The 18,774-nt window shown below is 40.5% G+C and overlaps 1 protein-coding gene across 1 annotated transcript in view; it reads left to right on the plus strand.

Annotated features, from left to right (window-relative positions):
- The window catches only part of SCFD2 (sec1 family domain containing 2), a 729,048-nt gene that overhangs the window by 655,259 nt on the left and 55,015 nt on the right, over positions 1 to 18,774 (plus strand). The window contains exon 7 of the mRNA XM_077477494.1: positions 4,569 to 4,703. Coding sequence (XP_077333620.1) covers positions 4,569 to 4,703 — 135 coding nt within the window. The remainder of the gene's footprint in view (positions 1 to 4,568; positions 4,704 to 18,774) is intronic.

The raw sequence follows: 18,774 nt of genomic DNA on the forward strand, positions 1-18,774 counted from the left end.
CTTGTAAAAATAATCCAACCCATGTATTGTTAATAATCTTTGTTAGGAATACTCAGTTAGGAGTCTATTCATTTTATCTTGCTGGTTCTGAGTCAGAAATCTAAATGAAGGTGATTCATTCTGGGGACAAATTAAGCTTTCTGACAGAGGATTAAAAATAATTATCAGGAGAGTTGCCCAAGTACCAATGATCACTTATAGAGAGATTCAGAAAGACCAGGAATTAGCAGGTACAAGTAATGCACTCAACCGCCATGGTCTGTAAGCACGCCCACTACGCAACACTCCATTGCTGAAGAAAAAGCATGTTGAAGCTCGTTTATAGTTTGCTGCACAAGATTTAGACAAGCCTGTAAAACTATCTTGAGGCCATAAAACGCACCATATTTGGAGATCAAATGGCACTGCACATCACCCCAATACACTCACATACCAACAGTGAAGCTTGGAGGTGGGAACATCATGGCGTGGGGCTGTGTTTCATCATACAGTACTGGCAAATTTCATATCATTGAAAGAAGGATGAATGGAAAAATGTCTCAAGACATTCTTGGTAAAAATCTGCTGCCATCTACCAGGATGATGAAGATGAAATGAGGGTGGACATTTCAGCAAGACAATGATCCCAAACACAAAGCCAAAAAAACTTCTCAATTGGTTTCAAAGAAAAAGAAAATAAAGCTGCTAGAATGGCCCAGCCAATCTCCTGACTTGATTTCAATAGAAAATCTATGGAAAGAACTAAAGATGAGAGTTCATAGAAGAGGCCCACTGAACCTTCAAGATTTCAAGACTGTTGTGTGAAAGAATTGGCCAAAATCCCACCTGAGCAATGCATGCGTCTAGTTTCTCCATACAGGAGGCATCTTGAAACTGTCATTACCAACAAAGGATTTTGTACCATGTATTTAATACATTTCAGTTAGCGTTTTCAATCATTTTTACCTGTGTCATTCCATTCTATCATACATAACTTAATTTCTGAACTTATTTGTTTTGATTTCTTTGTATGTATGGATTTCATGGGTTGTTACCGACGTTGTGAAAATTCCATGCCAATAGTAGCATTTAGAAAATAATGTATCCAGATAAATGGTGACGTGTTCAAATCATATTTTACCTGCTCTACGTTTGTTATGGTAGTATAACAAATCATTTAACAGCCATGTCTTTTCAACATGGTCTTGTGCACAGAAATTTGCTCATTCTCTTGCTTGTTGACATTGCCAAATAACATACAAAAATATTTAGCAATATACTAAAATAGTTATTAAGCTAAAGACACCTGAAGACTGGATACATTTGTCATACCGGCACCATCTGACATGTGCGGCCAATGATCCCCCATTGGGGACCAACTGAAGTCAGTAGGTTAGCAGGATATAAGACACAGCAGAAACAATGCCCATTGAATTCACAAACATGTACTGAGCCATTCCACTCTTTTAGACTTGTTGGCTAAAAGTGCACAGACCAAGATAAACTGCAAACGCGAGAGGGGTAAGGCCACATTGAATTCAAATAAAATTAAAATAACAAAACTAGATATGCAATCAGATTTACATTGTACTAATAATCTGTGTTTCCATAGTCCTACATCCACTTTTCTGTTACTTCAATTGTGCAGTGTGCCTAAATACGACTGTGCAGCCTAAAGCCCCATACACACTATCAGATTATCTGCTGATTTTTTCCTTCAGGTTTACCAAAACCATGTATTTTTATTTGTTTTACTAATAATGGAGGTGAGCTCCGATTTTTATCAGGGACTGCAACATTGAGATGGACACATCGGACACTTTTTTGGGACCATTGACATTTATACAGTTATCAGTGCTATAAAAATGTACTCACTACTGTATAAATGTCACTGGCAGTGAAGGAGTTAACATTATGGGGTGATTAAGGGGTTCACTGTGTTTCCTAAGTGTATTCTAACTGTGAGGGAGAATGTGGCTGACTAGAGGAGAAGAGAGATCATTGTTCCCACTTAGTAGGAACACACAATCTGTCTCCTCTCCCCTGACAGAACCGGGGTCTGTGTGTGTGTGTGTGTGTGTGTGTGTGTGTGTGTGTGCGTTTACACACACAGATCCCGCTTCTCGCTCTGCCACAAGCGATCGCAGGTGCCCAGCGGTCATCGGTTTTGGGGGTGCCGCCGGAAGCGTCTTACAGAGCCGACGTACAGCTACAATAGTTCACGCATGGGAGCCAACCTGCCGCAGTATAACTGCGGCGGCTGGTCCAAAAGCAGTTAAAGTGGCAATCAACACTCCCATTAGGTACTGTGTTCAACATTTTCAAACTGGGGTTGAATGGTACTTCAAAATCTTCAACAAAGCTTGCTGACAGTTCTTGCTTCAAATGTTTTGTCAATGCTTGCTGTTCACAATCCTCTTATACAAGCTGAAGCCTGTATGAACAGGCCTAATAGGCACCAAAGTTGGGCCTAATGCACTCAGTAATTTACACAAATCTGGTTAGACACACCTCTCTTCTTTTCTGCAATACAAGTCTGGGGGGGAGGACACTTGCAAGGGGTGTGGCTGTTACTTGGCTCTGCCTGTACAGAGCACTGGAATGAAGGGCTGGAAATAACTTTAGAGATAAAAAGGCGTGAATCTTTATTTGGGTTTTAGAAAATGTGAAAAAATATGAATAAGTGTGAATGTAGCAAGCAGCTATGAGAGTGTAATAACAAAATGGAATACATATACTGAATGGTTTCATTACATATATTAACCAAATACAGTTATTTATATACAATATTTTTTGCTGTAGAGGTCCTTCATTTTACAGTTCTCAGTGCCATCTTGTGTAAAATGCAGTCCATGATATTTTGTATGATGTAATGTCTGTAAATAGAAATAATTCAGGAAGCTTCAAACACCAATGAAAGCAACTAATGAATTATTAAAGCGGTTCTGCACACATAATAATAAATTTTCCCATTCTGTTGCCTCTAGACCGTACATTTGATAATGCCACATTTTTTATTTATTTTTTTATTAATCTACCTTTTGTAATTTGTAGTATTTGATTTTCCTCCCCTGCGGCGATGGGCGGTCTCTTGCGGGGATCAGCATCACATCCTGCTGAACCCCGCACTGTCTCCTGGGATCTCGTCCAAGTAATCCCAGGAGACATTGCGGCTAATGCAGCCGAAATCTCGCGAGATTTTGGCTAATACAGCCGAAATCTTGCGAGATTTCGGCTGCATTAGCCGCAATGTCTCCTGGGATTACTTGGACGAGATCCCAGGAGACAGTGCGGGGTTCAGCAGGAAGTGATGCTGATCCCCGCAAGAGACCGCCCATCGCCGCAGGGGAGGAAAATCAAATACTACAAATTACAAAAGGTAGATTAATAAAAAAATAAATAAAAATGTGGCATTATCAAATGTACGGTCTAGAGGCAACAGAATGGTAAAATGTATTATTATGTGTGCAGAACCGCTTTAATACATCTATAAGACCCCTTTCACACTGAGACCACGGCCACATTAGCGTGAAAGCGTTTAAAGGTCGCTTTATGGCTGTTAGTGGGGCACTTTAAACCCCAAAGAAGGGGGTTAAAAGCGCCCATGTTGCGGCACTTCCGAATTGCTTTTCAATGGGCAGGGCGTTTTGGTAGCGCTAAATGCGCTCCCAAACGGCCCCAAAAATCCTGCTTGCAAGACTTTTCCTAACGTCCTTCAAGCACTGCTCCAGTGTGAAAAGACGCAGGGAAATGAATGGGAGGCGGTTTTCAGTTACTATTTAGAGGCTTTTTCTACCACTAAAATGCCTAAAAACTGCCTCATTGTGCAAGGGGTCTAAAAACCAGTAGCAATGTATTCAGGTAACTAGGGAATGAATGTTTGAAGCTACCTGTATTGCTCCAGAGAAATGTCCAACCACAGATAAAATGCTTGTGGTTGTTTTGTGCTTTGCTTCAACTCTATTGTTTGTTATTTTGTTACGATGATACATAATTTGTCATGTGGTTGTCACAATAAGTATAGTTTTCCAGCCCACAAAATGGTATATTTTTGTGGTAGGGTGTGTTGATGTGATGCAGTAAGTGGGTTATGAACCAGATCATTACTAAAGATTATGTAGCCATATAATATTTGTTCCTTTTCGGCATTAATGATACACAAATTCTCGCCAATCATAATTAAAAAATATGTGGATACATCCATAGAGGGCCCTTTTACTCTTGAGATATGAAAGTGTTTAGTTTATTCTGTATATTCTCAATAGAATATACAGAATATAGTTGGTTTATGTAAATATAATTGTACATCCAGTGAGATGGGTACTGTAGAGCCGTACTACTGCTTCTGTGAATGAAACAGGATCTATGATTTGAAGATGGGTGGATGATTTAAAGGCCTGCCTCCTCCACTCATAGAAGCTGTAGTACCATCTTCTATGAATGAAAAAGCTGGGTGGAAAGAGTGAACATAGTCAGGCACTCTTCATGGGTACCCATGAGAGGAAGAGTAGAGCAAAAGTAACAGAATCAATAAACAACTGAGAATTATTCTGGAACGTGTTTTAACATTTGAATACAATTTTTTCTAGGCCTCCTACAAGCCACTGTTGAAACAAATCATTGAAGAAATTTTCCACCCTGATCGTGCTGAGCCAATGGACATTGAACACATGTCTTCTGGCCTTACTGACCTGCTGAAGACAGGATTTAGCATGTTCATGAAGGTACGTATGACCAGTGGTGAGTAAAGCCTGCAGAACGTACATACTAAAATTGTATCTCCTGGAGGAACAGCTATATGCACAATAAAAAATACATGCATGTTATCTGTTTTGTACAGCAGGTAACACTTATTTCTTTTATTTCTTTAATCAGCATCTATGTCCCCTATCCACCTTCAGCTTGCTCATTGGATGGTGAATCAGAATCATGACTTCGGTCCACTGAGCTGCAAGGTGGACCATAATGCCAAAAGGCCATTGGCACATATTTACATGTGTTGGCTTTGACATGGTGCTGGAAGAGTGGTGTCTTTTATGTCATGTGACCTATAATGCCACTTTCAGAGCCATTGTACTCCTAGGAATGAAAGGCTAGACAAGAGGAAAAAGGCAAGAGAAAAAAAAAAGGAAAAAAACTGAGGTGGAAGGAGTGGGGTGGAGGGTAGAGGGGAAAGAAAGATGAAAATTGCCTTACTGCCTGAGGCAACAGTATTGTCATCCTGATGCTACCAATGAAGTTATAACAACTTCTCAAATACGGCCATTTAACATAACAGACTCAAAGTTTGAGTGTCTTGTTAACTTGGCGTTTTTTTAGAACATGGCATTTCAGCATATTCTTATTGATGTATTTTGCTCTATAACATGATAGTCTCCCTAACATGGTAGGCTCTCTGATAATGGAACAGATAATATGGGATTTCTTATAAGAATTTTGACTATCTGCTAGTATAGTAGTTTGTGGTTTTAGTTGTTCACTATGCATTGGATATTTTGTATATATGTGTAAAAACTGCACCGCTTTTTTAGCATTATTCTTTATTTTGTTGATTCAAGCCCAAATGTTGGTATGTATGCAATTTATTCACAAAATTAAGTACTCAACTTCATTATTGTGCCTGAGCTGGCACTATCACTTATCTTCCCCAATGCTTCAAACCCCCAACACAATGCTAGCCTCTCACTGTGACTCTTTTTTATGTTATGGACATAAGATTAAGTGCATCCCTAAATTGTTTCCCAGATACACATAACAGCATAAAGCAGTTGATGGAACAGGAGGAAGACAGACCCGTAACATACCCACCTCAAGAGGAGGTCAACTGAAACTTTGATCCCACCCAGCTCATGGCAGGATTAGCCCTTTTCATAAATGTCAACCATTCGGATCCCTCTTATGTTGAATTGTATTGCAACTGTACTGTCTCCCTTCATTTTGCAAAGTGTTGAGGAAAGTGTTGCTTTACAATTTCATAAAGCTGTCTTTTCAGCTATTGTCCCTTCCATCCTTTACAGCTAAGTTTTCTTGAGGAGAGAGCAGTGTCAGACTGCCCACACTGAAACCGTTGTAAGGAGTAACATCTGTAAGGACCACCAATGTAAGGTGTCACTACAGTTTTCACTATAATTCTTTTTTGCCAATAGGGGAAGTAAACGTGCATCTGTGCCTAGACTGTGGACATTAAATATTTGCATATTTTTAACAAGCAATAAAAAAGCTTTAAAATGAGCCATCCTTGACATCTCTAGCTGCTTGCATAGTGAAGTAATTCCTAAAAAACAAAATTAAGAGACTCTAAGGGCCCTTTTTTACATAATACACATCATAAACACCATAATAATGTTAAGTGTGGATTTGCAGAGATGTAAATACTTTTTCAGAGATTCTTCCATGTAACCCCCCAAAAAAACAACTTGTTTTTATGCTGTCTTATTACCAAAATGACATTGCATTTCCCTGTCGTTCACTATGCCGATAAACAATTTTAAATTTTTTTTTCTAAATTGAATTAATGTTCGCTGAACATAAAGTTCATCTGCCAAAATAACTTGCACTAAAATTTTTGGACTTTATATCCGGTGCTACTGTAGGTCAGTTTAGAACATCATCATACAAATTTTCGTTTTTCTTTCTGGCATTTTCCTGTCTTTTGTTCATCTACACTGTTATCTGCGTGAATAAAGCTTTCAGTAGTCCAAAGAGCACATGTGTCTGCATGTGTTGTAGCAAGACAAGGCCAACAATAACCATTCTTGAATCAGAGTCCCAGAACTAGAGAAGACAGTGCTGTGACAGCAACAACAGCTGAGAAAATTCAAGGCTTGTATTTACTTGACTTACGTGGTGATTATCATTTAACATTGTAGGAGTAAATTATTTGTTCTTTTTGGTTGTGAAGCATCTAAATAAGAATAGTCTTGCATTTGTACACGTGCTTCGTTCATGTATCTCTAGCCTCGTGAGTCTGCAAGTGATAAAGTAATAATCCCTCTGCTATTGTTAATCTTTTGATACCTTACAGAGTAGTAAATTCTGAAAAGGCAGTCTTGTCAAAGGAGGTGACTAAACACCGTCTTTGATCTTTTACATATGAAGGTGGGTTATGTAAGTCCAGCCAGTTATAAAACGCTATTATGCTTTAAATAGATCCAGCAATTTATTTTTGCCTGATGTGCAAGCAACACTGGTATTGGATCATATTTATTTAATTTAAATGTATATGTTTTTAAAGCCCAATTCGGCTTCACTTTTTGTGTTTTAATATATTCCATTAACCATTACAGTAAAATGTCAGTAGTGTTTTTTTCCACTACTCTATCCTCCTTCCTTCCTTGTTACATTGATCCCCCATTTTCCCGTTCTAGACACTAAAAAAGATCCGTGTCTATGGTTAATCCCAAGAACGATGAGGGAGGTTTCTCTCAGGTGCACCTTCAAATGGAAGATCAGTCTGCCACTCAAAAACATAAAAAGGGTTGTCATGGGTTTTATAACCCTTTAACCAATTTAAATACAGGGCACTTTCCCCCTGTTCCTACCCAGGCAATTTTTCAGCTTTCAGCGATGTCGCAGTCTGAATGACAATTGCGTGGACATGCAATATTGTACCCAAATTATTTTTTTAGCATTTTATTCACACAAATAGAGCTTTCTTTTGGTTGTATTTAATCACCACTGGGTTTTTTATTTTTTGCTAAAAAAAAAATAACAAAAATGTTGAAAGAAAAGGTTTTCTTAGTTTCTGTCAGAAAATGTTGTAAATGGGTAATTATTTTTCCTTCACTGATGTGCACTGATGAGGCGGCACTGATAGGCTGCTCTGATGAAGCGGCACTGAAGGGCACTAATGGGGTGGCACTGATGAGGAGGCACTAATATGTAGCACTGATGGGTACTGAAATACAATACTGATGGGAATTGATAGGTGGCACTGATGGCCACTGAAAGGCAGCACTGATTGGCAGGCACTGATGGGCACAGACTGGTGTCACTGATGGGCACAGACTGGCATCACTAATGTGCACTGCTAGGGCTGCATTGTAACCAGGGCACTGATCATCAGTGCCCTGATTATCTTTACAAATCTTCCTTGTGATGAGATTCTGCTGATCGGCTCTCCTCACCTCACACTCTGTCAGTGTGAGGCAAGGAGAGCAGATAAACAGCACTTCCTTGTTTACATGTGGACAGCTGTGATTGGACTCAGCCGATCACATGGGCAAAGAGCCGCGGCTCTTTACCGAGAATGGGGTTGAACCATGTCCCAGGAACAAACTAAACTGGGCGCCGTCATATGATGTCACCCCAGAACGAGAGCCACACCACTCCTCCGTCATTTGACGGTGGGCTGACAGGAAGTAGTTAAAGTGAAGTTAAAGCCTAATGCCTTGACGCTGAAGGTTTTTCCGATGGAATTCCGCTAAAGCTGTTTGCGTACACAAGATCACCCCAAATTCCGACCTTGAAGAACGCAGTGACGTACAACATGTAAGACGGGACTAGAAAAAGGAAGTTCAATAGCCAATAGTTTCCATCTCATACCTGCTTCAGGGCATGTGTTGTTTTTGGTACGTCGGAACAGCATACAGACGAGTTTTACTGATAGCAATTTGTTTTATTGGAAAAATATAGAACATGTTCTCTTTCTAGGTCCGTCACAATTTTTGATGTAAAAAGTCAGATGGGGCATACACACGGTTGGAATATATGATAAAAATCTCCCGTCTGACCTTTTCTGTCAGAAATTCCGACAGTGTGTACGGGGCATAACACTCTTCTGAGATAGCTCTTGATTCCTTTTACATTTTACAGTTTATTCTTTCTACCTATTATATAGTAAAGCACTGCATAAACTGTCGGTACTAAATCTTTTATAATAATAATAATATTGGAAAAGCCGGTTATTACAAAGCTCAGTGGCTCAAGTTGAAATGTCTGCAATGAGCAGTATATTTTAACTTTATTGAGGGTGACATCATTTGAGGGCTGTTTTTGTCAATTTTTTTTTTTTTTGGACGATCACTTCATAACATTTCCAATATGAATTTAAAGTCTATTCATCATCTCAGTGTTGGGCAAGTGTAAACTGACTTGTTTATACAGGCAGCATGCAGAAAACCTGATTATAGGTTGAACTGCCATGTGAAAGCTTTTCTAATGGTCATTTACACGTTCTGTTAGACAAGAGAGCACTGTATGTGCATTACAGCATTACCGTTTACTTCTACAATTATCAAAATGGAGGAAAGGGAAAAAATTGGTACTTTGAATGAGGCATACATATGATAATATGTGCCTCCATCCCTGGTTCAATGAGGCATAACAAGGAAGTTAGAACTTTGTATGAGGCAAGTGGCAGCTGAACAAGACAAAACATATATAGTGACTACTTTATTCACAAAAATTAGGGAATTGAATCACACTCAAAATGGGGTACATTAAAACCACTACACAGTGTAAATAATGAAGTATAGTTACCTGCACCATTGTCCACATTACACTCTTTGCGCAACATGTTGCCTGATATATCTATCCACAAGGTAATCACCTTGGTACATATGGATTCTCTTTTTGCTGTGCACAATTCCTTGTTTGTTCACATATTCTGTTGTATATATTCTGTAGTCGGGACATAGGCAATGCAAATGAAAATGGGCAATGAATGTGGAAATGTATCCAAACCCTGTGCGTGAGGTCTCCAAGTTTATATTGCTGCGAGAAAGGAGGAGATGTCCAGAAGGCCTGGAGTAAAGTGGGGGTATAATATAACTTGTCTTTATTTTTATTTCATGACAAGCAAAAGTGCCCATTTCAGAACAGGAAAGTATGTGGCGTGGACCAGAGTGTTATGTAGGGGTGACAGTGTCATATAGGGAGTGGGGTGGATAGCAGAAAGCCATTAGATGTATGGATGGGAAGGAGGTTATGTGACTTGGGGCAGTAGGGTGGATGGCAGAGTAGTGCTGTGGCCAGGGTGAAGAGGAGGAAGGGAGTGGGTGCCATGACTTGGGGTGTGGAGTTCCACAAGACCAGGGTAGAGGTGAGTGTGAAGGAGGTGCTGTGATCAGGAAAAGAGGAATTAGGGTGGAGTGGGGTGAGGTTGATGGGGGAACAGCAACAAGGGATGTAGGTATACAGTGGGGCAAAAAAGTATTTAATCAGCCACCAATTGTGCAAGTTCACCCACTTAAAAAGATGAGAGAGGTCTGTTATCATAGGTATACCTCAACTATGAGAGACAAAAAGTGTAAACAAATCCAGACAATCACATTGTCTGATTTTTGAAAGAATTTATTTGCAAATTATGGTGGAAAATAAGTATTTGGTCACCTACAAACAAGCAAGATTTCTGGCTCTCACAGACCTGTATCTTCTTCTTTAAGAGGCTCCTCTGTCCTCCACTCATTACCTGTATTAATGGAACCTGTTTGAGGTTGTGGACAGGTGTATTTTATACTGATAACAAGTTCAAACAGTCACACTCCAAACTCCACTATGGTGAAGACCAAAGAGCTGTGGAAGGTCACCAGAAACAAAATTGTAGACCTGCACCAGGCTGGGAAGACTGAATCTGCAATAGGCAAGCAGCTTGGTGTGAAGAAATCAATTGTGGGAGCAATAATTAGAAAATGGAAGACATACAAGACCATTGATAATCTCCTGAGATCTCAACCCGTGGGGTCAAAATGATCACAAGAACGGTGAGCAAAAATCCCAGAACCACACGGGGGGACCTAGTGAATGACCTGCAGAGAGTTGGGACCAATGTAACAAAGGCTACCTTCAGTAACACACTATGCCACCAGGGATTCAGATCCTGCAGTGCCAGACGTGTCCCCCTGCTTAAGCCAGTACATGTCCAGGCCCGTCTGAGGTTTGCTAGAGAGAGCATTTGGATGATCCAGAAGAGAATTGGGAGAATGTCATATGGTCAGATGAAACCAAAGTAGAACTGTTTTGGTAGAAACACAACTCGTCATGTTTGAAGGAGAGAGAATGCTGAGTTGCAACCAAAGAACACCATACCTACTGTGAAGCACGGGGGTGGCAACAACATGCTTTGGGGCTGTTTCTCTGCAAAGGGAACCGGACGACGGATCCGTGTACATTAAATAATAAATGGGGCCATGTATCGTGAATGCAAACCTCCTCCCCATCAGCAAGGGCATTGAAGATGAAATGTGGCTGGGTCTTTAAGCATGACAATGATCCCAAACTCACCACCCGGGCAACGAAGGCATGGCTTCATAAGAAGCATTTCAAGGTCCTGGAGTGGCCTAGCCAGTCTCCAGATCTCAACCCCATAGAAAATCTTTGGAGGGAGTTGAAAGTCCGTGTTGCCCAGCGACAGCCCCAAAACATCACTGCTCTAGAGGAGATCTGCATGGAGGAAGGGGCCAACATACCAGCAACAGCGTGTGACAACCTTGTGAAGACTTACAGAAAACGTTTGACCTCTGTCATTGCCAACAAAGGATATATAACAAAGTATTGAGATGAACTTTTGATATTGACAAAATACTTATTTTTCACCATAATTTGCAAATTAATTCTTTCAAAAATCAGACAATGTGATTGTCTGGATTTGTTTCCACATTTTGTCTCTCATAGTTGAGGTATACCTATGATGAAAATTCCAGACCTCTCTCATCTTTTTAAGTGGGAGAACTTGCACAATTGGTGGCTGACTAAATACTTTTTTGCCCCACTGTAAGGAGCAGGAGACTGTAGCATGGTATGAGGGATGAGGAGTGGGGTACTGCAGCATACGATGGGGTAGTGGGTAGCAGGGGACCACAGTGTTTGGTGGAATAAAATGGAGCAGAAGATGGCAGCGTCTGCTGAGGGGTTTGTGGAGCAGGAGAACGCATAATTGAATAGTGGTGTCAAGAGCAGAACGGACAACACTGTGATATGGGGCATTGAGGTGTAGGTCATTGATAGGTGAATTAGTCGGGCACAGTGTGGAATTGAGGGGTTAAAGAGGAGAATGCATGTGTTGGATGAAGTGGTGAGGAGTGGGAAATCGCAGTGGGAAGGGGGATGAAGAAGCTTTGGAGTGTAGTGTTGAATTGAGGGGTGAAGAGTGGAGGACACTAGTGTGGAATGGGGAAGCTAAAAGTGGGGGACCACAGCGTTGGATGGATACGGAAAGAGCAAGGGGCCATAGTGTTGGTTGGTAGGGAGAAGAGTGGGGGATCGCAGCACCAAATGAGGGGATGAAGTGTAAGGGAATATCACGTGGGATGAGGGAAATGAGAAGTAGGGGACAACAACATCTTATGGGGGATGAGGGACAAGGGGAGGCAGTGGCATGTGATGGAGGGTTTCGGAATTTTAGGCAAGCAGAATCTAATGAGCAGGGAAGCTCTAGCATCTGATGGGGGAATGAGGAGCAATGGGGGCAGCATAATATGATAAGGGGCAGTATGAGCTCATGTGTGGATGGTGGTTGCAGAGGCAAGAGCTGTGCTGTTCTGGAGGCAGCATGGGAGATGGTGCGATGTAATGCGGTAAGTACATGAATTACAGTGGGGTGAAAGGGTCAGCCAGAACACTCCAAATTCTCAGCCTCTGGCTGAATTCTAGCTGCAACCACGCTGTTCCTGTCAAATATTATCCAGCCCCTTGCTATTTTCCCCTCTGTGCTGAACACAGTTATAGGTGTTATAATGCATTATATACAGTACAGAATAATCCTCAAGCTTCTTAGGAAATGAGCAGCCCTAAGGTTATCGTTTTACCACCTTTCCTAGTAACAAATCATTTTCAGACTGTTGGGCTTTAACAGTACGCTGTGATGCCATGTACACACGACTGGACTTCCCGGCAGACTAGGTCCAACGGACTTCCCAACGGACTTTTCAGCGTTCCGACTGACTTTTTAAACGAACGGACTTGGCCACACACACAATCACACCAAAGTCCAATGGATTCAAACGTGATGACGTACGACCGGACTAGAATAAGGAACTTCATAGCCAGTAGCCAATAGCTGCCCTAGTGTTGGTTTTTTGTTCGTCGGACTAGCATACAGACAAACTGATTTTTCCACTGGACTTGAGTCCATCAGAAAGATTTGAAACATGTTCTAAATCTAAAGTCCATCTGTTTTTTCGATAGCAAAGGTCCGATGAAGCCCACACACGGTTGAATTGTCTGATGGATTCGTTCAGTCTGAGCTTTGCTGTCGAAAAGTCCAGCCATGTGTACACGGCATTAGTGGCAATGTAACCTAGATACAGGTTCAATCTGCCCCACACCTGTGAACACTACACCTGGCCCCACTATCCAAGAATTGTTCCTGTGACTTTCCTACAACTCCAACCAATTTTCTTTTTTTCCAACAACATGTTGGACTGCTTTTAAAAAATTTACCATGGGGGATGTTTCCATTGTTCTAGAGCCTAGGGGAATGATATTTCTAAATGACCATGTAGTGGAAACAATTCGTAGATGTCTGCTAGATGTTTAGAATAATATTGTAGATAAAGATCCAAAATCTGTCCGGGAAAACATGATGCAAAAATCAGCCAACTTGGAATGAAAAGTCCTCTGTATATATCTATTAATCTATAATATTTTGGAGAATGGCCATCTGTTTATTCAGATTACTGGAAAAAAGATTGCACATGGAAAACACTGTAATTCTATTGATTCCGTATAATTAAAAAATATTTACAGAGTTTCAGCTTAGGGTTTACTGCTGTCAGTTAGTTGCATTCAATAACATATTTTGGCTTTATTAATTAAGAAAGTTTACTAAGTTAATTGATAGTATTAACTAATACTAACAGTCAGTAAAAAGCGAAATGTGATTGGTAGTTTTAATTCTTACACTTTGCATTACCAAAATAAATTATCCTTTATATCCAAGGTGGGAATCTGGGCAGGAGCGTTAGATAATTGGTCAAAGTCTTCCAAATGTCAAAGAAAATCCGACACACGAATGCTTCTTCTTTATGCAGTTTTATTCCACCACTTTCAGCAGTTACAACATGTCAAAGTCTACCTGAGAACAGACCCTGCATATAGAAAATGATGCTACTTCTGAAACCTAAGTTTATATACAGCTGGTTGTTTTCACACTTGTAGTGGTCAGCTCTGGACCTGTGGCATTTCTGTCTTGTGTACAAGAACTGGAGCCTATTATAACCCATGGCTAGTAGCGTCGTGTGTCTGGGTTTGAGCCTGGGCTTTTCTGGTTCTGTGTTGTAGTTCTGTTCACTCTGCCTCTGGGGAATCTGATTCTCTGCAGCTTACACTCAGTTTAGTAAATCTGCTCCTGGAACTCTCTAGCGCCACCTGCTTCCCAGCTGCAGTAAATCCACAATTAACCCAGCTTAAATTGCAGGACTTCCTGTATACTGGGCTGTTTGCTTGATCTGCTGCTCTGGGTGTGTAATATACTGCTCACTTACTAAACTTCTGGACTTTGACCTCTGCCTATTTCCTGGATTACTCTCTTTACCTGACGATTCTACCTTACTCTGCCAGTCTGTGTATGGCCCTTCCTGCCTCCGACCAAGCTTCTGGATTCTAACTTTGTACCTTGCTGTCAAGATTTGTTGCTGACCCCGGCCCAGATACCTTACAGGAGAAGGGCTCTCACCGCTCCAGGGGCACACATGCAGGCTGGGAAGCCACAGGTGCTGGTTATTACCACTAGCAACAGACGAAAAACAAGCTCTGGACTGCCGCACTCTTCAGAAGACCACTTTCTTTTATTGGAAAATCACATCACAGCTCAACAAATACAGCGAACAAGGAAAAATTGCTGACGTTTCGCACTAACTGTAGTGCTTATTCATAGCTATAAGCTAGGCAGTAGTTTGAAGTGCTTAAAATGTATCTAAACCTGAAAACAAAAATGTAATGTGTTGCAGCTCACCAGTCCTTAGATGTGGTATTTGCATTCTTTTTTTCTATATATATATTAGGTCTTTTTTCCCTTTATTTTTATTTGGTGTTCCTGTCGGTGTTTATTTTTCGACTTCCTTTAATAGATCAATATGTCCAGCAAAAGTGGCAGTTAGCTGAAGAGACAAACCATTTAACACCAGTTTGCTTATAATGATTAGCTTTTATTCATTGATGTAAACCCTTTATTTCAAGAGAAAAAAGCTACTCTACCTACTTAAATAGAGTTAGTTGGAGTTGGGCTTTATTTTTTTTAGTCACTTATGTAGAGTCCATCTATAGCTATTAGTCCATCTAACACTACCCTCTCCACAGATTGACAATATTGCTATTCAAGGGTGGCTATGATGCTCCTCCATAGATACCGTGGCAGAATGAACATAGGCACCCTAAAACAGGCTAGGCCAGGAGTCTCCAAACTATGGCCCTCCTGTTCAGGAACTACAATTCCCATCATGTGGAGTCATAGGACGTGTAGTTCCACAACAGCTGTAAAGTCATAGTTTGGAGATCACTGGGCTAGGCAGATAACCAGGTAAAAATTAAGGGGGAAAAAAAATTAAAAAACTATTGCAGATGCCACATGAAAGGATTTTTAAGCTTGTACTTAAGTTGTACTTCTCCTGTGGATCACAGGATTGGAGTTCGTTCTGCACTCCTGTGACCCGTTTCCAGCAGACAGTGGGCTGAAGCTTGCTGTCAGCTGACGTCATAGAGCTGGTCCAGGCTTGGGCAAGATCTTTGGAATCCGCCCACATGCCTGGACCGGCACCTGGCTCAGCCTCTCGGCAAGCAGCTGAGAGCCTGGGCCGGCCACTCCCGCTAGCCCCCCACCCCTCAAACACAGCCCAACGCTCTAGTGAGCAAGGGGGAAGAGCAGAGACTCGGAGAGTGACAGTAACCAGCTCTCTGCTCAGGGAGCTCTGAGAACTTAGCGATCGGCGGTGTTTGATCGCTCAGTTCTCAGTGTTACAGCTGGTGGGGGACAGATGCAGCATCAGACCGATACTGCATCCAGCTAGGTAAGTATGATTCTACAAAAACCCCAATTCCCATACTTTTATTTTAAACTGCAATATATTCATTTTATGGGTATAGATACAGTTTAATGTTTTTATACTTCCTGGGCTGGATTTCAACATCATTAAATGTTCTAGCAGTGTTCACTTATTTTTCTGTAAACTGTTAGTATGTTAAAATAAAAAAGGTAAGCAAAGCATTTTAAATGAAAATTGTACGCTGAATGTGTAACAAATTGGAGGCGGGGAGCTACAACCCCCTGTGTAAACCCTGGCTTTGCTGTCAACTGTCACGGTTTTCTAAAGGTAGTCCCTAGTTTTTAAAAAAAATTGTCCCTGGTCTGGTTTTTAGTACTGACCAATTGCCAATATGAACAACAGTAGCTTGAATTGAACTGTATCTAAAGCCAAAACCTTTTTTGGATTCAGATGGAGGAGTAGATGTTTAGAACCACTGTTGGTTTTCCCCTCATTTCCTGTCCTAGAAACACACAACCAAAGACAGATGTCAGTGAATAGGAGCATCACTAGCCCCAGTTCCCCACATGGTGTCTTTCCCCACCACACACTGTGATTTCCTTCCTCCAGCTTCTATGCCAAGACCGGAAACAATGGGAGCAACCACTTAGTAGTCAATGGGAGGAACCGTGGAGCACAGCAAGAGGCCAGGCATTTGACACACCTTAAGGTTTGTTGGATGTGGAGACTTCAAGTAATAGTCTTTCAGCAAACACAGCTGAGTTCAAACTTTCTGCTCACCGGAGAAGTATCTATTCACATCCTTCAACTGAAAGGTCCAACCTTTAGATTCTCTTTAGGAAGCAATAGTGTTCCTCACGGCTATATCCTAAACTAAAAAAAAGATGGATTTCGATGCACTTTAACTGTCATATGAATGGTGCATAAACAGTATTATGGTGTTGCATTTCTAATAATAGCTTATTATAAATAAATAAAAAATATTGTGTGCGCACAGACCAACTTGTCCAGGATATTGTTAAGTTCTATTTCAAGGAGTTTTGGGCTGAAATACCACCAATAACCGTAATAATTGTAACAGTGAATATATTCCTGGCAGACTCTATTATTCTTTACTTGGCCAATGGACTAGTACGAAAGAACTGGCTTTCCGAAAACCCCATTCTATATCCAAATTGCATGTTTCCAAAACATTTCCACTGGAAGCATAATTTAATTGAAAATCCATTCACATAACAAGTGACGGTCTGAATGAGTGGTATTGCAATTTGTGGTTTGGAATCTGAACTGTGTCCGATGAAGACACGTCTTGCAGAATCCATTTTCCACACAGACTTGTTTTGACTGAAAGGAAAATTAGGGCTTCTACGTTTTTTTTAAAGATTCCTGAAGAAAAATACAGCTAGCTGTGTGACCTTTACATTATGTTCCAAAATCATATGTTCTATGCAAACATGGCTAAATCCAAAAAGAACTAAGTTAGGCATTATTTAAAATAACAGCAGTTTAACGTTTATATTCACATATGCACATTCCTAGTGTCTAGTTACAGATGCAAAAGTTTGATTTCATTTTTTTTTAAACCAGATCTTCTTACTATAATGCCATACCATAACAGATCTGCACCATAATGCAATGGAAGATTACCCTGCTAATTCTGAATGAGTGACTTGCCAGTAAGAGTTTTCTGCAGGGGAGAGAGTGAGCTCGATTACCCACTTTGTCAGGTCTTTTACTGGCTACTAATAGTAGGAATATGTAGGAAAGTAATGAAAATGTAGAAAAGTTTTTTAAAGCCAATTTTGCAAATGGCTTCACCTGATTAAACTACAAGTATGCAATGGATTTAAGTGGATTGTATATTCCGCGTATGGATTTCTAGAGTCAATCAATCAATTTTACCCTCAAAATGTATCTATCATAGGCAACAGCACAAATAAGTGAGACGGGCATGCAGTTGTGTTGTTATATGACTGGTGTCTAAAATATTCAGTATCTATTTAGGATACTGAACCATTCACACATGTTCCTTTCTAGGGAAGATCTTATTACCTATTTTTGGTAGAAAATACTAGTGGGAGCCTACCTTTGGGCAGTAAATAAAATGGCTTACAAGCATTTTTTTGGGGATTATTGCTCAATTCGCTAAACAATAACATGCTCCATAATAATCATTATTTCAGCTCTCATTGAGGAAAATAATAATTATTACAGTTTAATTAACTGAGCCAAATTGCAGGAAACCAGGGTTCCTGAAGGTAACTCACTCAGTCACTAGATGAACCTGAACATAGGACCAAAATAAAACATATATAGCATAGCTATACAATTAAGGAATATAAGATTCACTGTTGTAACATTCTGCATTATAATTATTGGCATACATTGGGCAGCCATTTAACAAAAACAATATAGCCATCCAAAGGGAAGCCGGCACATAACTGGTCTGTAGTGCGCTGATTGGTTGAACAGTAAACATCAGATAACCTCACAAAATGGCTGCCAAAACAATGAGCAGAAAATGTATATACATTCATTGTGATCGGTGGCTCCGATTATTGTGTAGTTAAGGCAACCTGTGGCTTGTATGTGCTTGTCAGATGTTTACCCACCCACGTTTTTCAGTGGCAGTAATAAGAATTGCATTGGTGATATCGGTCTGAGAGAAGCATTTTTACTCAGGTACAGGTAGTACTACACAGATGAGAAGATAATTTAGCAATTCACTTTGCTTGAGCGGCTTGCAGTCATTTGATTAAACATCAAACATACTTCGGATTGCTGGCAGTATGCATTTACACATACAGTCACATAAGTGGTTAATGTTAAACCAGAATAACATTATTTTGTCATTTTTATTTCTGAAATGCCAAAT

This window comes from Lithobates pipiens, unplaced genomic scaffold (assembly GCF_037356315.1).
Source record: "Lithobates pipiens isolate NorthernLeopardFrog02 unplaced genomic scaffold, aLitPip1_a1.2 Scaffold_13, whole genome shotgun sequence".
Taxonomy (NCBI): Eukaryota; Metazoa; Chordata; class Amphibia; order Anura; family Ranidae; genus Lithobates; species Lithobates pipiens.